We start from the raw sequence: 25,803 nt of genomic DNA, 5'->3' as shown, positions 1-25,803 counted from the left end.
TTTAGGTGAGTTTCATTAATATTACAATTTAAAAAATAATAATAATTTCAAGAGAGTCCCTGCCCTCATAAACCTTATAGTATAGGTATGTTAATATATTCATGATCTCTATGTAGGTATGACTATCAAAAGCATGGGTCAAAATTTATCCATAACTTTCCAAATCAGGACATCTAGACAACATGTTGGAGGCTTTTCCCAAGGATTTTTTTCACCAAGAGTTTGTAAAAATGAAGCAACATGAGGTTCATCTGTGATTCTTCTCTCTTGCTACATGACTGCTTTTCCTTCTTTTTCAGATATCCTGAATGATATACTTGTCTTCCCTTTCCCTGTTCCTTGATGCCCTCCCTCCCCCCATCTAGAACATCTTACTTAACTTATACTCCCCTTCTGCTCCTTCCACCACTCTAGAGGAGGAGAGCAGGATCATCAGGCCCAGCAGACTACGATCCTCCATTGGCGGGGGCCCCCTTCTCCCTTTCTCCTCCTCTCTCCCTTTCCCTTTTTCTCCCTTTGCAACATCCCTTGAATAAGCTGAACTTCGCTGCCCATCTGCCTGTCACTGTTTAAAAGTTCACTTGACTTCTCCTTTTATCCCTCCCTGTAATAATTAGTACCATTTGGGAGAAAACTAATTTCCTGCCCCCTCCTCACTATTCTTTTATACCTATTGAATATATCAATCTAACCCCATCCCTTCAGCTATCCCTCCTAGATTTCTCATTTCATACATACCTTCATTCTTTTTCTCATATTCTTTCCATCTATTGAGCCTCACCAGAATCTATCTCTTCTTTGATGACTTGGGAAGTGGGAATACTTACTCCCCATTTTCACTTTCAGACTCGTTGCTTCCTTAACTTTTCTTTTTTGGAAATTAAATACAATTAAAATTTTCTACCTTAATTAAATTTATGGTAGCTGTGATACACTGACCCTCAGATTCTTCTCTCTTTCTCAAGGAGTTCAGTACCAGGTTCACCATCTTCCTTTACTTCTCCACTCCTGTCCTTGTATTAGAAGACTTTAATATCCATGTAGAGCTTCCCTCAAATTCTGTAACCTCTCATTGTCTACTTCACCATAGCCACATAAAGGCCTAGTTATGCACCAAATCTTTCTGTTACCCCAAAGTAGTCCACTTCCCTAATTAGAAAGTCTGTATAATTTCTTAACGTTCCTCCTCTCCCTTTGCTTCATTGCCCCAACACCTGTTCTCCAATCTCTCTACTCTGAAATATTTTCTCAGGCCACTCCCCCAGCTACAACTTTATTCTTTTTTCTCTCCAATCTCAACTCATTTCAGCTCTACCTTTTTCTCTTCCCTTGAATCCTTGGCCCCTTGGCCTTTCTCAGCTTTTCTCTTATTAAATCTCTGCTCCAGATTACTGCGATAATTTATGTTATCACATGCTTATTTGTTTCCTATTAGAATAATAAGCTCTCTGAGACTAGGGATTATTTTATTCTTAGTTATTGTATTCCCCTGTGCCCAGCACAGTCCCTGATACATGGTAAAAATACTTCTTGATTAATTAATTGTGAATATTGTATCCACAGGGATTCAATCCTAAGAGTTGACTACTTCCTTTAAATCTAGCCTTACAGTGAGAGACATGTTAAACAGCTTTGTGTGGAAGTAATATCAGCATCTCAAACTTTGCATGTTTTGAGTTTAACATTCTCCTAAATCTGCCTCCGTTATCAAATTTTCATTATTTTGTTGAGGACATTGCCATTTTCCCTGTTACCTAGGTTGCAATCATCTTCATCTTTTTCTCCTGCCTTACCTCCCATAGCTACCATAGTACAGCTAGGTGGTATAATGAATAGACCACTGACCTTGGAGTCAGGAGGACAGGAGTTCAAATCCAGCCTCAGACACTTATTAGATTTGTGATCCTGGGCAAGTCACTTCACTGTTTTTGCCTTGTTTTCCTCTTAAAGGAAAAAAAGAGCTGGAGGAGGAAATGGCAAATACTCTAGTATCTCTGCCGTGAAAACCTCAAATGGGATCACAAAGAGTTGGACACAACAACAATAGCAACCTTACACAATGTCATAAGAAATTTGTGAATTTATTTGTAGCTTCTTGAGGCACCTCCAACTTGCTAGGCAGATAACTTCTCCATTTCATGATCGTTAGAATAGGTACTACAGGTCCAAGGTACTACTCTGTGGGTCTCTGCTAGATAAACTTTAGATCTTAAGTCATCATGTTCACTTTTGATAGGTGACTAGAGGCTGCCATTATTCCAAAGCAAAACCAGTTAGAAATACTATCATAAGGACATCGACAATGGGATATTCTTTCCCCATAAACTTAGGAAGCATTGTTTTCCAAACATTCATACTCTTAATATGGAGATTGATCAAGTATAGAGATGGCACCTAATGGGAATTCTGTGGGAAACACAAGTTTAAGTGCTTCTCACTGGCTAAGACATCTTCTCTTCCTCTTGCTTTGTGGGACTCAACTAGGAGTATTTTCTTTAGGGCATCTTTCTTGTTGTGTGTGTTGTCCTTAGTTTTGGTTCCCTCTAGCTTTTGACTTAGCTGATGGCCTTGGCTAGGCACTGCTATGTTCTTTCAGAAAGAATTGGAAAACTTATTGGGGCAGCTAGGTGATGTAGTGGATAAAGCACCAGCCTTGGAGTCAGGAGTACCTGGGTTCAAATCCTGTCTCAGACACTTAATAATTACCTAGCTGTGTGGCCTTGGGCAAGCCACTTAACCCCATTTGCCTTGCTAAAAAAAAAAAAAAAGAATTGGAAAACTTACACTGAAACCAGTAGAAAATCTTTTGGTCTTTCAAAGTTTAACTCTGTGGCCTGCCATCCCCTGACCCACTAGCATCTACCAAGATTTCAATTTTTCTTTTCTTCCCAACCCTCTTCCCATGTGATCTGGGTTGAGGAACCAGTGTCCTTGAATTCCTCTCCATTGGCTATGCGCTTCTGCCATAGGAGGCAGAGAGTAAGAGAGAGAAATCCCTTTCTCCTACCTCTTGAAGCCCTTTAACAAGAGTCACAACTTAGTCATCAAGATCTTATCCCTAGAGCTAAGTCTTCTCAAGTGGAATCCCAAGAGCTGACTGCAGAACGGGACCAGTTTGCTTTTCAAAGATTCCCTCAAGGGGACAACTAGGTGGTGCAGTAGATAGAGCACCAGCCTGGGAGTCAGGAGAACCTGAGTTCAAATGTGGCCTCACACACTTAATAATTGTCTAGCTGTGTGGGCATGTCAGTCAAACCTCATTTCCTTAAATAAATAAAAAAAAAAAATTTAAAAGACTACTTCAGTCTGTCAATGACCAGATATCTGGTTTCATTTTTTTTCTTTGCAAGGCAGTGGAGTTAAGTAACTTGCCCAAGGTCACACAGCTGGTAAATATCAAGTGTCTGAGGTTGGTTGGATTTGAACTCAGGTTCTCCTGATTCCAAGGCTGATGCTCTATCTACTGAGCCACCTAGCTGCCCCCATATTATGTTTTCCTTAAATTTCCTTCTTTTAGTGACCTACTTATAATATTATCAAGTTGTTTAGAAAACTCACTGTTATTATATTGTTTTGATAATTGTTATTAGATTGGATTTTCCAATTTGATTAGGACTACTCTGTATTACATGTACAGAATACATGACCTAAACAAAAAAAAATTACAAAAAATTAAAGGAGAATGAAAAAAACAAAAAAATAAAATAAATAAAAAAAGGAGAATGGAAGATTATAAAGTCTGATATCAAAAAAGTCTGATATCTAAAAATCTATAGGTAATTGATAAATTTATAACATTAAGAACTGTTTTCCAGTAGATAAGACAGAATGAAAAATCTTTCAAAGTAGATATGCAAAACAATAACTAGGGGCGGCTAGGTGGCACAGTGGATAGAGCACAGGACCTGAGTTCAAATCCAGCCTCAGACACTTAATAATTACCTAGCTGTGTGGCCTTGGGCAAGGCATTTAAACCCATTTGCCTTGCAAAAACCTAAAAAAAAAAACCCAAACAACCAAAACAATAACTATATAAAAAACTAATAGAGACTTGAAAATTACAAACACAAAGAATCATCAAATTGACAAAAATGGTACATCATGGGAAGGTTCAGTGTTATAGGGTCTTTGAGAAGACAGCCACATTAACCCACAGATGGTACAGCTATATAATTGATCCAACTGTTCTTTTTATAACAAAACTAAATTTAGTTGACCAGAATTAAACAGTTACACAGCACAGTAAATATATTAGGTAAATATAGGAGGCAAGTACCTTCCTATCTGAAGCAGCAAGGCACCCTGAGAGAGTGAGGCAGGAAGCAATATATGCCTGGCCATCACCTGGACTACTGATCCAGAGGAAGACAGCCCAGGACCCTAAACCCAAGAGATTGGAAATAGCAGTTCTTCAAGCCCAGGGTCTACAACCATTATCCAGGGAAGCATACCCTATAGAAGTGCAACCTGACAACTGATGCTGGGACTGTTTACAACCACAGCCATAGCTAGTGAAGAAAAGAAAGTTCTTGCTACCAGAGTGCTTGGCATTATCGGTTGGTTCAGTATCAGAAACTGATTTGATTTTATCAGTATTAATGGCATTAGAAAACAGCATTACCCTCTATCTGTTTGATGTTGCACCCTAAGGCCCATGGGACCCTTCTGACTTGCAACTGAAACCTTCATGTGGGTTGTCTTCCCCATAGGAAGGAAGCAGGGATTGTATTACTTTTCCATTTGTGTTCCCAGTATTTAGCCCAGTACTTTGTTAGACTTTATTCATTTGTTCTGTTATCATCTGGACAAGACAAATTCTTTGTCCCTGGGACATATTTTCCAATTCTTTTTGAAACTGACTTCTGTTCACACAGCTATAACTGTAAGTATAGTGTAAGTGAAGGTAAATATAAATAATTATTGTTTTAAGTGTAAATATATACTCTACTGCTAAGACACTGACATTCTTTCTGGAAGTGCTTAATTGCTTCTTAATGCAGTTAAAGTTCACAGCTTTAGGTTTAGTAGCAGTAAATATTCACTGAGTTGCAAGAAAAGCAAAAGCTGAGCATTATTTGGTGGTGACTTGACTTGGTTGGTCTTTTACTTACTACCTACAGGTGATGCCAGACAGAGATAGAACCCTGATGGGAGTAGAGAAAAAGCATTTTTTGAGCCTCAGCAAGAGAAACTAAGAGAAAACAGAGATTCCTATCCTCACTCAGGTCAACTGACCATTCCAGCTTCCTGGCCTTAAAAGGGAAGAAGGATCTGCATAGCAGAGATTGATTCTTGGATAAATTAATATTTTACATTTATAGAGTCCTTTTATGTTTTCAAAGTGCTTTGCATATGTTATTTGATTTACTCCTCAGAATAACTGTGGGAGGTAGGTAGATGCTTTTCTTATTCTCATTTTACAAATAAGAAAACTGAAATTTTAAGAGACTGTGACTGGGGGATAAAGCATCGGCCCTGGAGTTAGGAGTACCTGGAGTACCTGGGTTCAAATCAGGTCTCAGACACTTAATAATTACCTAGCTAGCTGTGTGGCCTTGGGCAAGCCACTTAACCCCATTTGCCTTGCAAAAACCTAAAAAAAAAACAAGAGAAAGAGACTGTGACTTGCCAATGATCACATTCTAAGGGTCTGAGACAGGATTGAACCCAGAGCTTATGGACTCCAGGTCCATTACTCCAATCATTATACTCTTGTCCTTTTGAATCTGATATGTTGACAACAATATATGTTCAGAGTTGTGGGGGAGGAGAATTTTCCTGATTATCAGAAGGTAGTTATTTTAAGCAGCTAGGTGGTATAATGGATAGTGCACTGATCTTAGAATCAGGGAAGATTCTTCTTCCTGAGTTCAAATATGGCCTTAGACACCTAGTAGCCATGTGACCTTGTATAAGTCACTTTACCCGGTTTGCCTCAGTTATAAAATTAGTTGGGAAGGAAATTGCAAACCATTCCAGTATCTTTGCTAAGAAATCCCAAAATGGGGTCATGAAGAGTTGATCCCTGGAACTAGAGACTAGATTTTTTTTTCTTAGTCACCCCTCTTTTCTGATTTTAGGTCCTGCTGATGCTAAAGTGGCTCCAGTCAATGCTTTGTCTCCCATAAAATTAGGACATCCATTTCCCACTTGTAGCCAATACCATGGAGCCATATGTCCACAAATTTATACTCTGATTATTATAAATTATTATAAAACTTTTTGACCATCTAACATCAAAAATCAATAAAATATGACTTTATTGCCTGCCTTTCACCCCCATTCCACACACACATATACATCTATTGCATGGCCTCTTTCCTAAGGAAAGGGGATGGTGGCTATAGCATCCTTCTATTACTTTAATGACCTGCTTTGAGTCATCAGGTAGGAGAAGCTGCTGGGAAGGGATGTAGATGACATACTGAGAGAGGAGGATACTGATTTTTAGGAGGTGTTATTGAACTTTCTGGTAGAGGGAACACTTGTCAGTGCCAAAGATCTGAATATCTGATCCTTGATCTTCCTCTTGAAACACACACACACACACACACACACACACAAGTGCATGGGAGAGCTGGGTCATGATGTGTTTTGGTATGAGGAAGTTAACTGGCCCAACCTATGCTACCTCTTGTTTGCCTTTCCTTTCCCAAAAGGTCAGGTATGACTGACAGCTATTGGGGAGGTAGGCATTCCTTGTTTGGGTTTAGTTTTACTATTGTGTTTTTCAAAATGAGCTACCTATGTATGTGACCTTGATGCCTTTTTCCTAGAGGAAAGTGTACTTACCTGGCTACACCAGCTTTAGGGGCTAACATGGAGAGGGTGATGACCCTATGGGGTGGGTAGGGAAGGAAGAGAGGAATAAGAAAAGGGAAATGAGAGGAATACAAGGGAAAGGGCATGGAGGAAATGAATGGGGAGTGTGTGTGTGTGTGTGTGCGTGCACATACATGTACACATGTGGGGGTGGGGTGGGGGGGAGTAAGATGAATTAGAAAGGAAATGTTGGGGCACCATAGTATACTGCAATGAGTGCTGGATTTGAAGCCAATGACCTTGAGCAAGTCTTTGGGAAAAGATGACCTATAGAAAGGTCCTATCCTATAAGGAGTTCTAAGTTCATGATTCATATAAAGGACTGCTCTCTGGACCTTTAGAATACTTGGATTTCATCCTGCTTCCTTTTTCCATTTCAATATATAGCTGAGGACAAAAGGCAAAGATGTAAAGCTTTGTCTGTTTAAAGACTCTTAGTTGAGGTGAACTCTCCTCCCTCCCTTCCCCTCCTTTATCTAGATTTTCCTTTGGGGAAATTACTACTTCACTAATAACTTTACATTTATTTAACATGAATTTGCCTATTTTTGTTTGGTAGTGGCTTTTTTTCTTAAGGTGAAATAAGTTATCTATTTCAAGCATGAAAAGAAGCAGTTATTAAAAATGTCACTGACCTGCAGTTGTTGACATAATGATAATTGTATCAGGCATCTTTTTAGCTGCATGTTATGTTTCTAAGTTTTTAAAACCGATTTTACATTGTTGAGTTATCTTCTGTCCCTTTCCACATCTTCAACAGTGGTTCAGAAAAATCATACTTCAAATCCCATCTCTAGTCTAATGGACCTGTCTAGTCCATTTTGTCTGCTTATGTCATTGCCATCCTTTTCCTGCACAGCATTCTAACTGGTGTTGATAATAATCAATGATTTTTTTTAAATGTTCCAGTTGAAGCCCATTGCAAACAATTGAAACTTCACTACATCTTCAAGATTAGGTTGTTTTATTCTGAAATGAAGAAAATGAGACCAAATCTTTTAGATTGTGTATGATTGTGTGTGACTCCAAGACTTGGTATACAAAGTATTAATAAGTTACCACTACTAAATCCTGCCTTCAATTATCCTTTAATAGGATATTATTTCCCCCACCTGCATTTTGACTTAACCAGACTTGATATTATTTAGGGTGTTTCCTTCAATTCAGTCTCCATAGAATGTGTCTGTTCAGCAGATGTAGCTGACTAGAATGTTTTCTAAAATTGATGAGATACATTTTTTCCTAGAATCTGCCTAACAGGTCACAAGCATGTATATTTCAATGTCTTTTTTAAAGTATTTCATTTTACAATAGAGTTTATAGTAAAATTCATAAGAATTCATCTCTAGCTCAAGGAATTCAAAAGCATTTTACCTCCTCTATTTCAGAGGGGGAAAAAGAGGAAAGGGGCATTATTGATTGGTTCTATGAACAACATTGTAGAAGGGGGGAAATAGAATCCATTAGGCCAAGTGCATAGAAACCCAAATCCTTTTGAAAAGCAAGTTTCTGTCTTGTCATAATCATTTTGAAGTACTCAGCATTTAAAAATGCCCTAAATAATTTGTATCCTAGCCTAAAAACTGGTGAAATTTAATGTAAACATGTCATTTCATACTTCCTTGTCTTACCTTTTGTCTAATTTGTATCATTTAAGTAATTAGAAAAGCCTTCATGATAATTTTCCTGGCATAGACAGGCAGTCCAGAATAAAAGCACAGGATAGAAACTCCACAGTCTAGTGAGTTCATCATTGGGTTGATCTGAAAGATATGTTTAAAAGAACAGAATTCTGCTTGGAAAATTTTGCTCCACTCCCTCAACAATGTTTACCCTATATGAGCTACTTACTGTGCTGGCATATGAAGGGGAGGTCATGGTAAAGATGTAAGGTATCCTAGAGTTTTCTCTAAAGATTAGTGAAAGCTAACTTAAAAATCAGGGGGTTTTGTATCCAGAGGGTGAATAATGCCTGAGAAGTCTGCAAGTTACTAAATGGTTACATTTTACCTTTCTGAGAAAATGCAACATAGAAGCAATAGCAAGAACAAAGACAAAGTTTAGACCAGTAACTATTTTAGAGTATTTGGCCTCTCCCCACCCCAAGTAATGGTTTGATTTCATGGTTCCAGGAAACCCTAGAGGGAAAAAAAAAGCACAAAGTACTATTACACAAAGTACATATGTCCTTGTTCCAAACCTGGGCACACAATTTCTCTTAGCTCTCCAATTGCCCCAAACCCATTCTAAGCCCTGATTTCCTTTTTTCCTTCTAATTGGCCCAACAGTATCCTAGTCACTTAGTTTTAAAATCCTTGCAGTCATCTTTGATTTTATTTTTTCTCATAACTCTCTCATTTCCTGCATCAAATCAGTGCTAAGTTCAATTGATTGCTCTTCCTTCTTTTCATTTATTTTTAATTTCTGTCATCAAGTTATTATAAAATATGATGCTGGGCAAGTCACTTCACTTCTCAATACTATGCCATCCATTGTCCTTACCAATGACATTCTAGTACCAGTCTCTGTCCTATACTGTCATATCTTCTTGCCTAGATTATTGCCTCCTAACAGATCTCCTTGGCTTCATTTTCTCCAACCTCCAAATCTGCATTCATATACTGACTAAGTTTCTCAGTGGGCAACTCTGATCCTGTTACTTCTCTCCTTGAAAACCTTTAATACCACTTGAAGACATTGTCATTTGAGGTTTGGCTCCATCCAAACTTTTCAATTTTCTGTAGTTTTCTTTAAAAGCCCTGGAGCTACAGAAAAACTGAAAGTCACTCTTCTGAGAAGTCCTCTGCCTTCATACTGTTATTACATTACCTCTATCTTACTATTAAAATCTTCCTTGACTTTCAAGGTCCAGTTTACATTCCATCTTTCCCATTAAGTTTCTGGTTTGTATTATAGAACTGTGATTTTTAAAGCAATATTGTATCTTCAGGACCTAGTCCAGCACCCTGGAACATAGTAGGCACCTAATGTTTGTTGACTGGATATAAATCTGGATTCACAAAATTCATTTTACATATTGATATAATGAATTCCTCTTATGATGAATGAGAACTTTGGGTCTCTATTAGAACAATATTCATTGTTTTTTCATATCATTTTTAATGGTACTTTCTATTTTTTTAAAACAATTAACAAAAGGAGATTTTTGCTTAGCCATAACCAAAAGTACTTCCTATTTCTCTAAAGGCTAGCTATGGTATTATAGATACAATAGAAATATGAACAGAATGCAGACCATGAAACTGTATGCTTTTCAAAGTTTCTCTTCTACTAAGGAAAGTTCTTGATCAATTTAAATTGATGCCCCTACTGACACAACTCCAATTGATTCATATTTTCCTTCTGTCTTTTGTTTGTCTCTCTTGAAAGTATTTATTCATGGAGGAGCACGGAGTAACCCAGACAGAACATATGGCTACCATTGAAGCTCATGCAGTGGCCCAGCAAGTACAGCAGGTCCACGTAGCCACCTACACAGAACACAGCATGTTGAGTGCTGATGAAGACTCCCCTTCTTCTCCAGAAGATACCTCCTATGATGATTCAGACATCCTCAACTCTACTGCTGCTGATGAAGTGACAGCCCACCTGGCCGCAGCAGGTAATGAAGCCTGAGAGCCCTTGAAATTTTGGTTAGTTGGGTTGTTTTTTTTAAGATTCCTTATGAGATTCCCTAAAATCACATAATCCAAAGCAGTTGTTAATAATAAGTTACTATTAATCTTGGACATTTAGTTAACAATGGTAGTAATGTGTTAGTGTTGATGAGTCGAGTGGTGGTGATGATTATGAGGAGGAGAAGATGACTTGGTTGACTCTAGAATATGTACAACAGCATTTTAACAAATATTTTGTCCAGGGGAAATCAGGTATGAAGTAAAACTGATCCAAAGTGAAGAGATTTCAGAGCTCTGTTCCTAAACTATTTATTGCCCCACTAAATTCATCACATAAACAAATTCTCCAAGTCAGGTAATTTTTTAGAAGCAACCCTCCGATTTCCCTTTTATCTGATCCTTGAGGAAAAGAAGGTTATTGTAGAAATTCTGAGATAGTCTTCAACTGTTAGTGATAATGGCATGAACTTTCTGGTGGCAAGAGTTGTGAGACATTGGAAAATAGTATTAACTGACATTTATATTGGACTTTAACATTTGCAAAGTGCTTTACATAAATTGAGTCTTATTACCCTGTAAGGAGAGAATTCTTGATATTATAGGAGAAGTAAAGGAGTCTTAAGAAAGTCAGAGCTAATAGTGTCAGCAGTGGAATTTAGGTCTTCTAGATTCCAAGTTCAGCAGTATCCATTATACAACATTGCCTTTCATTTCCAAAGGAGATTTTGTTCTTTACCAGGAATAGGCTTAAATAATGAACTAATTTCCATCTTAATCTCCTAAAAAATAGTGAGTACTTAATCTTTGTTTTACAAGTGAAGGTGTAAAAGGCTGCTTCCTGGGCAGGTGACTTAGGTGGATGAGGTCTTTCTAACTTCATGATTTTATGACACCACGGCCAGATGACTTTATGTACCTAATTTAGTTTGAAGTTGAGTGCTATTTAAGATACTATATAAACAAATGATCAGCATAAAAGCATTTTCAAAGACAATCAAATTTTAGAATCTGAAGGGACCTTAGATATTTCTGCCTTCCCAAGGTTAGAAGCTGAAGCTTGAAGATGTGAAATGACTGAGGTGTTAAAACTTGTAAGGATATATATAGACCAGATTGAAAGGCAGGATTCCTAACTCCTGGAGTTTTGTTATACTGCTCTCACTAGTTTCTCCACCTTTCTGCTGGATCACATCTGATTACTTCTTTGCTGACTCATCATCCATGGCCTGCTCGCTAACTGAATTTACTCTCAAGTCTGTCTTGGTCCCTCTTTTCACTTTCCTCTTGAAAGTATTTATTATAAATACTCTCTCACAGATGTCATCAAGTCATGCATCCAATTATTATCTCTGTTGAAGATGACTTGATTCATTTATCTAGCCCTAATCTTTCTCTTGAACTTCAGTCTTATATCACCAATTGCCTTTCTCATTGAATGCCCTTCAGATTCTTAAATTCAATTAGTATGTCTAAGACAGAACTCATTATCTTTGACCGCAAACTATCCTTTCTAACTCTTCTTTTTCTGGATATCACCAATCTTCCACCTGTGTTTGCAACTTGGGTGTCCTCCTCAACTCTCTCTCATCCCAGATTCAACTAGTTAAGCCATAGTGTAGTTCAGTTACCTCTTATCTGGACTTCTCATTGTCTCCTTTTCTTTCCTAATATCTTCAACACAAATGCCAAATTAATATTCCTAATGACCAATTTGTTACTGCCTTGTTTAAAAAACCCCAATAGCTCCCCATTGCTTCTAGGAAAACAGTAGATTCTGCTAGTTAACATTTAAAGTCCTTTTTAATATGACTCCAGATTACCTTTCTAGGCTCTTTTCCTTGGTCTAGCCAAACTAACTTATTTGCTGTTCACTATTTACCTTCATACTTTTGTGTAGCCTATCTCCCATAACTTAAATGCATACCCTTTCGACCTCTGATTCATAGACTCCTCAATTCCCTTCAGATGACAGTTCATATGCCACCTCTTACATGAAGCCTTACCCCCTCCCAGGTATTAGTTATCAGTTACTCTTTACATTCTCTATATTTTATATTCTCTTATTGGTCTACTTAGGCAAGGAGGTGGCACAATGGAGAGAGAGAGAGAGCTGGACTTGGAAACAAAAGATTTATCTTCATGAGTTCAAATCCAATCTCAGATACTTATTAGCTATGACATCCTGAGCAAGTCATTTAATTGTTTGCCTCAGTTTCCTCATCTCTTAAAATGAGCTAGAGAAGGAAATGGCAACCCCCCCTCCAGTTGAGAAAACCCCAAATGGAGTCAGGCAGAGTTGGAAACAACTGAGCATGATCAATAATGGATCTCCTATTTCTCTTACTAGGGGACCCATAGGACAGGGATTTTCCCCTTTTTCTATTAGTATCTTCAATGCAATGCCTTATGCCTAATAATAATTTACTTACTAAATACTTTTGGATTGATAGATTCATCGTGCATTAAGGACATAACAGAATGGTACATAAGAGAAGCACAGACTGAGTAATATAAACCACTCTCTTAGTTTGACTGCTTAATGGTATGTAGTGAGCTTTTCAGATGATCAATTTTATTTATCTGATATCAAGAGCTCTTTAGCTCCATAGATGATTAAACTGAAAGTTGGTTAAAGTTTGTTTGGAATTTAAAAAACACAAGTAGTGAAATTCTTCCACTTCCCAGGAGAGGGCACACCAATATTAGAAATCCACATGCTAGGTGGTATTCTTCTATATTAATGCCTGGGGACACTTGTTGAAACTTCTTAAGAATAAGGATTTTAGGGGCGTCTAGGTGGCACAGTGAATGGCCCTGGAGTCAGGGGTACCTGAGTTCAAATCTGGCCTCAGACACTTAATAATTACCTAGCTGTGTGGCCTTGGGCAAGCCACTTAACCCCATTGCCTTGCAAAAACCTTAAAAAAAAAAAAAAAGGATTTTGTTTATCAAAATTTTTTGCTTGCTTTGTAATAGAATTATATGAACTATAAGAGACGAAGGACCATATAATTCAACCTAATTTTATATGAAGAAACTGAGGCCCCCCCAAAAATGAATTGCCTAAACATGACGACATGCCTAATTCAGATCCAGTTTTTTCAACATCCTTTCCTTGGTTCTTTTCTACTACTTCATTTTGCCCTTTGCAAATTCTCCATTTCTTTCTGACCCTGATGTAATTTCAAGTAATTTTCAGTTTTCAGTGTTAATTAGTCTTTAGGAAGCATGATTAAAATTAAAATCTGCAAATAACATCTTTTAAATTTTTTTTTTTTTGCAAGGCAATGGGGTTAAGTGGCTTGCCCAAGGCCACACAGCTAGGTAATTATTAAGTGTCTGAGGCCAGATTAATCTTTTTTTTAAAGTCATCAAGGTTAATAAAAATTCTTTCTAGCTTTATGATTTTATTTGATCCAAAAGATTCAAACTCACACTCCTGAATTGTTTTCTGGTTGATAAGAAAAAGAATTGTTATTTATCTCCCTTGAAGTAAAAAATGATTAGTATGGAGCAGCTAGGTGACACAGTGAATAGAATTCCAATGTGGCTTCTGACGCTTATTAATTGTATGATCTTGGGAAAGTCACTTAAACTTTTTCCTTGAAAAGAAAAGAGTACCATAATAGTTTAAAAATACCATCTAGTATCAAATTTTCTCTTCACTCTTCAAAATGTAGATAATATTGTTGATTAACATCCAGCTATTCACAGACATTCTGATACTAGGCTCTATTCCATGTACTCTCTTATGGGAAAGTCCTAGTTCTGGACAAAAAAAATGTTTGCTTGCTTTTGCTCAGTCCCATATCCTAAAAGTTTCTCTGGGAGCATGCTTACTAAAAAAAAGAGAATTCTTTACCCTGAAAACCCCAGGGTTCATGGATGATCCAGTTGACAGTCACAAATAATGAAAGGAAGGAAGGAAGGAAGGAAGGAAGGAAGGAAGGAAGGAAGGAAGGAAGGAAGGAAGGAAGAAAGAAAGGAAGGAAGAAAGAAAGAAAGAAAGAAAGAAAGAAAGAAAGAAAGAAAGAAAGAAAGAAAGAAAGAAAGAAGGAAAAGTAATTCCAGTGTCATTTAACCTTTTCTTGTTAGACATTTAATTGTCCACAAATTAAACTTTGTAATCCAAAGGCTTAAAAGGGGACCAAAAGAGAACAGTTTTTAAAGCAATAATGACATTCTTGTATCCCAGTGATTGTCACTTAAGAACCTTGGACTTTGAAGTCACTCCCTTAAGCACCTGTATGGACCAGGTATTGTTCTAGGTATTAGGATACAAAGACAGAAATGAAATTGTCCCTGTCCTTAAGTCCATTGGGGGAGAGGGGGAGAACATTTTCATCAGTTAATTCATCAGGGAAACATTTTAAAAGTGTGTAAGTGGGGGCAGCTAGGTGGCATAGTGGATAAAGCACCAGCCCTGGAGTCAGGAGTACCTGGCTTCAAATCCAGTCTCAGATACTTACTAATTACCTAGCTGCTGTGTGGCCTTGGGTAAGCCATGTAACCCCATTGCCTTGCAAACAACTAAAAAAATAAATAAGCTATGTAAATAGCTATCATCAAAAAAAAGTGTATAAGTGTTGCACGTGTGTGTGTGTGTGTGTGTGTGTGTGTGTGTGTGTGTGTGTGTGTATTTGAGCAAAATAGCTACAAGATAAGATGGTTTTGTTGGGGAAGAGACTAGCAGCAGAGGGAAATCAGAAAGGTTTTGTGGAAGGGAGGATACCAAGACATACCTTTGTTTTGAGGGGACATTGGGAAGCCAATATTTTTTAAGGAGCCTTCATGAGCCCTCAGTGTCCTTAATATGGCTTAAGAGACAAGGGTGGCATTACTCAGAGAAATGATCAAAGGTTATAGTTTTTCAAAGAACAACAAAGTGCATGAAAGAATTCTCGAAATCACTTGATGTTTGTCTTTCATTCTCGAAGAAAATCATGACATCAGGGAGGTGATGCCATGACATGCACATGAATTGGATTTGATTGGGATGGGGAGGGGTGGGCTGTACTAAGTCACCAGCTTCACTTTCTCCTTCAGAGCTATCTAGGTCCAGTGGCCAGATATGAATCAGGATGACTGGAGATGGCCCTGGGTGGGAGTCAGATTAAGTGACTTACCCGAGGTCTCTCAGTTAATAAGTGGCAAGTGTCTGAGGCTGAATTTGAACTTCCACCCTCCTGTCTTCAAGTGCTGTATTGATTTTGAAGGGGTGTGGAATTATAGGCACTTTAATACACTGTTGGTATGACCATTTTGGAAATTTGAAATTCTGCAAATACAGGTGACTAAAGTCTTCCATAACCATTGAGCCCAGAGATTACATTTCTGAGCTTACACTCTAAGGAACCGATCAATACGAAGAAAGTCCTTATATATACTATGTCTGATATGTATGTATGTATGTATGTATGTATGATACATACATACACATATATCATATATACATAAACATACTACAAAATATTCTTAGCAATACTTTTTGTGATAACTAAGTGCCCATTGATTGGGAAATGACTAAACAAATTATGGTACATGAATATAACAGAATATTCTTGCACTATAAGAAATTATATATGTGATGAAAACAGAAACAGAAAGATCTACATGAACTGATGCAGAGTGAAGTTAGCAGAGTCAAGAAAACAATACACATAGTGAGTACAACAATGTAAATGGAAAGAACTAAGATACCAAAAAATCAAAACACAAATGTAGAAAAATTATAAAGACAAAGCAAGATTCAATTAAAGAAACAGCAGTGGACACTCACAATCTACCCCTCTGTGCCGGTGGAAGAGTTCTGTGGTCAGTGTTTTGTTGGGTAGTTGTTGAATCAGGTTTCAAAGTTGCTAAGATTGATGATGCTACATTTCAGTCAGATAAAATAAGAAGTTATTAATTTAGGACTCAGTTCCCTGTCTCTAAAGTATATTGGGGCGGCTAGGTGGCTCAGTGGATAAAGTACCGGCCCTGGAGTCAGGAGTACCTGGGTTCAAATCTGGCCTCAGACACCTAATGTTACCTAGCTGTGTGGCCTTGGGCAAACCACTTAACCCCATTGCCTTGCAAAAACCTAAAAAAAAAAAAAACCCAAACAAAAAAAAAACCAAAAATAAAGTACATTCATTCCCCATTCCGTTTATAGGAATCTATCAGTCACCTCAGTGATGAGGGATCACTCGTATGAGAGCTGGACTGAGAGGGCTTCGGGGGGGGTCACCTCTTGGTTTATAAAAGATGATGTGAAACATTGATTTTCAGAAAAACTTAAACTTATTATAAATAGATACATATTCAATATATCAGTAAGAGTAAGTTAACATACTTTTGATCTTAGATATTTGCAAAATCCATGAATATGACCACCTTAAAAAGAATGTGAAAAGAAATGTCCTTGGCCAGTTGAGAACCCAAGAACCAGCCAGAACTTCAAATTGTCATTTTCCTGAAGCTGAGCATTCATTTTGGGCATCAGACCTTTTTGTTTCAATGACAAGTCAGTCTTGTTTTCATTACCTTCTTTCTCTCTCTCTCTCTCTCTCTCTCTCTCTCTCTCTCTCTCTCTCTTGCAAGGTAATGGGATTGAGTGACTTGTCCAAGGTCACTCAGCCGGATTTGAACTCAGGTCGTCCCAACTCCAGGGCTAGTGCTCTATCCACTGCGCCACCTAGCTGCCCCTTACCATTTCTCTTTAGAATTGGAATGATAGGTTTTTATCCCTTCCAGATTATATATTTCCCTGCTAGAAGTAAAACTTTTGTCAACTAGGCCTTGTCATTAGCATCTCCTTTGCTGGCAACATTCCCAGAAGAAGAGAAAGTTGTCCCATTCAACAGGAGTTTATTTAATAGCATTTTATTGTTTAATTTCTTTTTTGAGTCTTAGCTATATCTTTTTAACTTAGTGGTGATATTTTAAAGCTATGTGAAATAAAGATGAATTCCAATACTTTCCAGTGGATTTCCAAAATAAATCCAATAAGAGGATCTCTTATTGTCTGGCTTCATTTTGTCTTGTCACAAAACTCATGTGGTGATTATGAAAATAATAGTGGGATTCCCATAAACTCCCTTGAAGATGTTTGCTTTATGAATATAGATTTGCCCTGTTATAAGAAATACTAAACCCCAAATTTGGATTTATCAAGTATATAAGTCACTTTATAGAGGGATTCATTGCAAGATTCCTTTAAATAGTTTCATTAGTGTGCTTAAAATACTCCATTTACAAATTTTAATTTATAGTCAGTGTGTCAAGAACATAAGATTCATTACTTTGGAATTTTACCTTTAAAAAGTACAATTGTCTTTGTCATAAAGACAGCAGTTCCAAGATGTCTATATTTACTAGTATTCTGTTAAATGTAATTTGTAAATATATTTAAAAGTTTTATTGACTTAAACAGATTTTAGATAAATTAGGTAAATTGAAGTTTTCTTGTGGATCATGGGTATAGTGCATTGAGCCCTGGATTTGGAGTTAGAAGGTATAGGTTAAAGTTTGAGCTCCTCCACTTTACAATCTGTGTGACATTAGGCAAGTAATTTAGCCTTTTGGAAATTCAATTTTCTTATCTATAAAAAAAAATAAAAATGGTAATACCTGCACAATCTACTTCCCAGGTCAGTTGTGAGAAACTTTTAAAAACTATATGAATATGGTCTATTAAAGGAAACAAGAATATATTGCAAACAACATTGGGGTTCATTGTTGTAGTTTATTAATTTTTCTGTGATAATTATGTGATTCAAAGTTGTCATAAAATAAGGCTATGATTTTTGTTTTAGATTTTTCAAGGAAATGGGGTTAAGTGGCTTGCCCAAGGCCACACAGCTAGGTAATTATTAAGTGTCTGAGACCGGATTTGAACCCAGGTACTCCTGACTCTAAGGCTGGTACTCTATCCACTGCTCCACCTAGTTGAAACCAGGGAAACTTTTGGAGTTTTAAATCATTAATACTTAAAAGCTTAAATGGGCTATCCTAAAATCACATAATGTCAGTACTGAAAGACATCTGTAACCAAATTTAACCACTTTATTTTATTGATAAGGAAGCTGAGACTTGGATAGGTTATATAGTAACAGAGTTGAGACTAGAACTCAGGTCTTATCTGCCTCTGGCCCAGGGACCTGTGATGTCACGCTGAATTTTTTTTATCTATTGGATAAAGTGAGGTACACTGAAGACTAGACATATATTTATTGAATCAACAATTTCCATTTTGAAATGGTCTTAGTTTCTGTCTTGATTCCATTCTTAGTTTCAGCCCATGTATTTTGGTTACAGGTCCTGTGGGAATGGCAGCTGCTGCTGCTGTGGCAACAGGAAAGAAACGAAAACGACCCCATGTCTTTGAATCTAATCCTTCCATCCGGAAGAGGCAGCAGACACGATTGCTAAGGTGAGACTCTCCTGCTTTGGTGGATTTAGCCATGTTAACACTGTAATGAGTTGATGTTAGATTTAGGAAGGTTATCAAATTTAGCACAGAATCTAAGTTTGTTGAAAGTAGTGCTTATTTCCTTTTTTATATTTGTAAGTGCCTGGCAGAAAGGGCTTAATAAATGTTTGCTGGAAATTTTTGAGAGACAGGAGCCACAGAGGGACCCAGTGAGGCAATTCTCCTACTCAAGGTAACCTAGAAAAGAGCAGAAAGGCTCTGCTCCCCGGAGTTGGAGGGGTGCCTGCCAGAGGGGTGGCCCACCAGAGTGAAAGAACTTCAGCCTCCTGGAGGCAGCCCCAGGGCGCTGGGAGCTCACAGCAGCAGGGGAGTCTCCTGAGCTATGCCCCGGGGAGCACTGGGCACAAATTGGGGGAACAGCAGGAGACCTCAGCCCAGCCCTCAGGGCACACAGCAAGCAGCTTGGCCACTGCTCCGCCTGCTTCTGTTTTCTGGATCTGGAATGCAGTGTGAAACCCAGCCCTCACAGCACACAGCAAGCAGCTTGGCCACCTCAGCCCAGATCAGGAAACAGAGAAGCAGGCAGAGCTGGTAATCAGGGCCCCCAGGGCATGAGCCCATTGAACCTAGGGAGGGGAGTGAAGAGAGACTGCCAAGCTCTGTCCTCTGACCACATTCAGATCCTGATTGCTGTCTAGGCCCCCCCATAGAACAGCAGGGCCCCCCCACATCAGCCCCGTGGCAGAGGGGGGCACTTATGGTCATTCACAGACCAGGAGGGAGGACAGAGCCTCACACACTGAGACCCTTGTGGGAGTGTCCCAAAAGCTCAGGAAGCACCCCAAAAGCAGGCTTAGGCTGGGAAAATGAGCAAGCAGAGAAATAAGAGGAACATCATTGAGAAATACATCATCTGTGATCCCAAGAAGGATCAAAACACTCAGTCTGAAGATGAGGAAGCACAAGCTCCTGCATCTAAAGACTCCAAGAAAAATAGAAATTGGGCTCAGGCTATGACAGAGCTCAAAAAAGACTTTGAAAATCAAATGAGGGAGTTAGAAGAAAAACTGGGAAAAGAAATGAGAGAGATGCAGGAAAAACATGAAAATGAAGTCAGCAGCCTAGTCAAGGAAATCTAAAAAAATGCTGAAGGAAATAGCATGCTAAAAACCAGCTTAGGTCAAATGGATAAAACAGTTCAAAAAGTTATTGAGGAGAAGAATGCTTTAACAAGCAGAATTGGCCAGATGGAAAAAGAAATAAGAAAACTCTCTGAGGAAAACTAATCCTTCAGACAAAGAATAGAACTCAGGGAGATTGATGAATTTACAAGAAATGAGGACTCATTACTTCAAAACCGAAAGAATGAAAAATTAGAAGAAAATGTGAAACATCTCATTGAAAAAACAACTGATATGGAAAACAGATTTAGGAAAGATAATTTAAAAATTATTGGAATATCTGAAAGTCATGATCAGGAAAAGAGCCTTGACATCATTTTCAAAGAATTACTACAGGAAAATTGCCCTGATATCCTAGAAGCAGAGGGCAAAATAGAAATGGAGAGAATCCACCCATCCCCCCGAGAAAGAGATCCCAAAAAACCAACCCCTAGGAATATTATAGTCAAGTTCCAGAACTCCCAAGTCAAAGAGAAAATATTACAAGCAGCCAGAAGGACACAGTTCAAATATCGTGGAGCTGCAGTCAGGATCACACAGGACTTAGCAGCAACTACATTGGAAGCTCGTAGGGCTTGGAATATAATATACCGGAATGCAGCCAAGAATGAACTACCCAGCAAGGCTGAATGTTCTCTTCCAGGGAAAAAGATGGACTTTCAATGAACCAGGGGAATTTCAAATATTTCTGTTGGAATGGCCAGAGCTGAACAGAAGGTTTGATCTTCAAATATAAGACTCAGGTGAAACATAGAGAGATTGGAGGAGAAGGGTAAAATATGAGGGACTTAATGACGATGAACTGCATTTATTCCTGCATAGAAAAATGACACTGAGAATACTCATATGAACCTTCTCAATTAACAGAGAGGTAGAAGGAGCTTTTATAGTTGAAACACAGGAGAAAGCTGAATTTGAAGATAAAATATGGTGTAAAAATGGAGTCAATAGAAAAAAAGGGAAATGTAATGGGAGAAAAAAAAGGAGAGGAGGAATAGGCCAAGATATTTCATATAATAAGATTTTTCTTTATTACAATGAGCTATTGCAATGATATGGGGGGGAAGACAAGGGGGAATGAGGGAATCTTTGCTCTCATCAGAGGTGACTAGGAGAGGAAATAGCATATATACTCAATGGGGTATAGACATCTGGAGTAGGAAGGGGGGCATATGAGTGATGGAGGAGAGGATGGACCATGGGGGGCGAGTGGTCAGATATAACACATTTTCTTTTTTACTTCTTACAAGGGGCTGGGATTGGAAGGCCTGTCCGGGACCATAGGGCCAGGTGGATGCTGGGCCTAAGGGGTGGTAGGGGGGCTCGGGGCCTCTTGGCCCCAGGACCAGGGATCTGTCTGCTGTGCCACTCAGCTACCCTACAGCAGAGTCAGAGTGAAAGGAGAGAGAAAACATAGTACATGGTAGTGGAGAAACAAGAAAGGAGGGAGTTGCAATCAGCAATGGCAACAGTGGAAAAATATGGAAGTAACTTTTGCCATGGACTTATCATAAAGCATGTGATCCAGAGGCGGCTAGGTGGCATAGTGGATAAAGCACCAGCCTTGGAGTCAGGAGTACCTGGGTTCAAATCCGGTCTCAGACACTTAATAATTACCTAGCTGTGTGGTCTTGGGCAAGCCACTTAACCCCATTTGCCTTACAAAAAAAAACCTAAAAAAAAAAAACAAGAATATGGAAGTAACTTTTGCCATGGACTCATCATAAAGAATGTGATCTACCCGTGACAGAGTTGTTGGTGTTGGAACAAAGACTGAAGCACATTTTTTATTATTATTTTGAGGGGGGTGCAGGGCAAATGGGGCTGGGTGGCCTGCCTGGGGCCGCATAGCAGGGTGATTGTTGGGTGCCTGAGGCCGGATTTGGACCCGGGTGCTCCTGGCTCAAGGGCCATGCTCTGTCTGCCACCCAGCCACCCCTACTATTATTACTATTTTATTTTATTTTGGGTCTTCTTTTTCTTTTTTGTTTGTTGATTAATTGACTGAATGCCTGATTGGACACCTGAAAGAACAAAATAAAATTTTCCATGAAGTTAAAATCATACATAATTGGAAGTATGATCAACTTCATTCAGTAGAAAAGCATTTAAATTTGGTTACTTAGAAAAATATCTAACTGTGAAGATATAAGAAATGATGACTTAGAGAAAGAAATGTGGAGTTTTAACAAAGACCAAAGTCTATTACCTTCAATTTTTTTTAAAAAGTGTTTTATGTACAACATAATTTTGCTATCTATTATTTTCTCTTCAAGGATATGATTTCTCTCTTAACACATTCAGTTTTGATCAGTGTATAGCATGGAAACAATGTAAAGATGATCAGAGTGCCTTCTGTGGCGGGATGGGGGGAGGGAAGGGGAAATTGTAAAATTCAAAGCCTTACAAAAATGGTAGGTAGAAACTACTATTGTATATAATTGGAAAACTAATAAAATATTTTTTAAAATGATGGCTTAATATAAGACTGACAGAAATATCTGGGAAATATAATGGATCAAAGAATAAAACTATAGTTAGTGTGTGTGTGTTTGTGTGTGTGTGTGTGTGTGTGTGTATACATACATACATATATATATATGCATGTACAGTGTTATTGTTGGACAGGCCAGCACAATGAATTTGGCTTTGACTTTTTGACTTTGGCAAAATTCTAGAATGTGTTATTTGAAAGGATGGTTATTGACTATGTATAGTAGAGTGCAATGATCAAAAAGAACATCATAATTTTAAAAAGGCAAAAATGACCTAATTTTCTTTTTTAGGAATTTTAGGCTGATATGGTAGAGAGATTTGTTACAACAGTAGTAATGCTAGTTGGTATTTATATGGCCCTTGAGGATTTGCAAAAATAGTTTACAAACATGATTTCATTTCAGCCTTAAAATTGCCCATTAGGGTCAAGTTGACAAGCATTTATTAAACACTTATGTGGTCAGGCATGTCTTAAGTCCAGGGTTGTATAGAAATGCAGAAATACAGTCCCTGCTCTAACGGGGAGATGACCAGGTAAAATCAAGGTAATAGGGCATAGAGTAATGGGAGGGACTGAAAGGCTTCCTGGAGGAGATGGGATTTGAACTGAGTCTTGAAAGAAGTCAAGGAAAGGTAAGAGGTTGAGGTGCAGGAGGTGCATTCAAAAATGGAGGAAAACTTAATGCAAAGATGGGAAATGGAGTGTAGTGTTAGAAGAGCCTCAAGTAGCAGATCCTTGTTGCTGGAGAATAGGGTACAGGGAAGGGACTAAAAAAAAAAATGAAAAGACTGGAAAAGGTATATAGTGGCAAACAAGGGGCATTATTGTCTCTATCTTACAAATGAAGAAACTGAGGCCAGGAGAGATTATGCACCTTGTAAATGTCAGAAGCAGGAATTGAACCAAGTTTTTCTGACTGCAAAACTAGCCTTCTATCCACCACACTATGCTCCTTGTGGTTAGTTTACTAAGACTTCAGCAAAGGATTTGAGAGTTTTTTTCTGCTGCCCTTGAGTAGAGAGATCCAGATTAAAGAATAATGGTGTCAGTTAGCTTCAGAAAATGGTTGAATGACCAGGCCCAAAGATACCCGTCCTAGTGATTCAGTATCAGCTTGAAGAGAGTTGAGTGCAACATGGATCTATGTTTGATCCTGTGCTTGTATCAGTTTATCTGCTTGCTGGATTTAAGCATATATGGCCCACTTACCATTTGAAAGGAGGGATGACTGACATATAGGATAAAAGAGTCGGAATTCAAAAAGATCTTAATAGGCCAGAATGCAGAGCTGGTTGTAATGTACAAGAGAAATCACAAGAGATGTGAAGTCTTACATTGAGTCACAATGTCTCCTGGCCAGAGAGACATTCATCTGAAAAAAGTAGCCTTCTAGCTTCTCCATAGGTGTATTATAACTTGAGGGCCCTCTGACCAACTGGATATTAAAATACCTGAAGAAGTTCCAGAGAAGGAAGTAACCAAGCTGATTTTAGGGTTTTAAAAAACAGGCCTGAAAAGGAAAATGCCTTGTAAAGACTGGCAAATTGCCTTTGGGGGGAGGGGTAAGATTAGGGGAAAAATTGTAAAACTCAAAATAAAAAAAAAGGAAAATGCCAAAGAGATCTGTGTCCATTGTTTTGGAGAAGGCTGTAAAGAAATTAAATTATTATTAAATTTTTGTGAAGTATCAAGAAACAGTCATTCATCCTAGATGAAGACTGAATGAAAGGAAATAGGCTTTTTGTTACAGTAAAATGTTTATATTTTACTTTGGTTTAAAAACTTTATGATTATATAATTAAGAGAGGCTATGGGGTTTCCTCCTTGGAAATATTGATACTCTAACAGGCATAAGCAATATTAATTTAGGTATAACTTTATTCTGAGACAGTACTGAATTAGATGACTTTGAAGTCCAACTTGGAGATTGTGAGTTTCTGAATGTGAATAGTTTAGAAATGACAATAAATTATAGAGATACCTAAATGATGGACATGCTTCCAGCCTTGTCCATTTATGGGTCTTATGGGTCTTAGATGTTGTATTTGAAGATTAATTGAATATTCAGTGTGCAAAATTCTTTAACATGATGGGGTTTTTCAGCCATGTCTGACTCTTCATGAACCTATTTGGAATTTCCTTAACAAGGTCTGGAGTGGTTTGCTGTTTTCTTCTGAAGATCATTTTACAGATGAGGAAACTGAGGCAAACTGGGTTAAGCAACTTGTCTGAGGACACACAGCTAGATTTAAATTTAGGAAGATGAGTCTTCCTGTTCCAGGCTCAGCATTCTATTCACTGTACTACCTAGCTGCTTATAGTTGATATAGTACTAGGGTGGCAATCCACTGTGCAAAAGGGAAGTATTAGTATGATATATTTGCTACATGATGTGAAATTCCTTTTCTCACATTGAATTGGTGATGAACATGAGGAAGTAAAAGGAATAATAACATCATGCAAGAACTACCATTGCACAATTAAAAATTGGTTTGCATCAATTTTTAAAAAAAATTTTTCTAACTACATGTAATAGTAGTTTTCAATAATCATTTTTCCTTCCCTCTACCTCTCCCTGACAGAAAGCAATGTAATATAGGATTTGCATTTATAACCCTGCTAAACATAGATTCATATTATTTGTGTTGTGAAAGAAGAATCACATCCAAATGGAAGAGAGAAAATAATCAGAGAAAAAAATCAATATCCTTTGTACTACAACTTTTTAAAAAAAAATCAAAGATAGTAAACTTTACTCTGCATTGAAACTTCACAAGTTCCTTCTCCGGATATGGATGGTATTCTCCATCACATGTCTTTTAGTATTATCTTTGATTATGGTACTACAGAAATGATCAAGTCCATTATAGTTGATTGTCACCCCATGTTGCTGTTAGCATGCATTAATATTCTTCTGGTTCTACTTACTTCACTCAACATCAGTTTGTGCAAGTCTTTCCATGCTATTCTGAAGTCCTGTTCCTCGTGATTTCTTATAGAATGATAGTGTTCCATCTCATCCATATAATACAATTTATTTCCATTCCCTAATTGATGGATATCCCTTCAACTTCCAATTCTTTGCACTGCCAAAAGAGCTACTATAAATATGTGGATTTTTTACCCTTTTTCATGATCTCTTTGGAAACCAGATCTAGTGGTGGTATCCTTCATTTAGTTTTGTTCCAGACTGGATATTATTCTGTCTGTAGCTTCATTGGAAAACATAGCTAGGCAGAAGTCAAAGGTCAG

The 25,803-nt window shown here is 37.9% G+C and overlaps 1 protein-coding gene across 3 annotated transcripts in view; it reads left to right on the top strand.

Annotated features, from left to right (window-relative positions):
• NRF1 (nuclear respiratory factor 1) overlaps positions 1-25,803 on the top strand; it is a 129,256-nt gene that overhangs the window by 25,752 nt on the left and 77,701 nt on the right. For all 3 annotated transcript variants that reach the window (XM_074193706.1, XM_074193708.1, XM_074193705.1), the window contains exons 2-3: positions 10,213-10,444; positions 18,759-18,873. In XM_074193706.1, coding sequence (XP_074049807.1) covers positions 10,222-10,444; positions 18,759-18,873 — 338 coding nt within the window. In that variant the 5' untranslated portion in view covers positions 10,213-10,221. The remainder of the gene's footprint in view (positions 1-10,212; positions 10,445-18,758; positions 18,874-25,803) is intronic.

The sequence above is a fragment of the Macrotis lagotis genome, chromosome 7 (assembly GCF_037893015.1).
Source record: "Macrotis lagotis isolate mMagLag1 chromosome 7, bilby.v1.9.chrom.fasta, whole genome shotgun sequence".
NCBI classification, from domain to species: Eukaryota; Metazoa; Chordata; class Mammalia; order Peramelemorphia; family Peramelidae; genus Macrotis; species Macrotis lagotis.
Note: the sequence above shows the minus strand (reverse complement) of the source record. Positions and strands in the feature narration are given on the sequence as shown.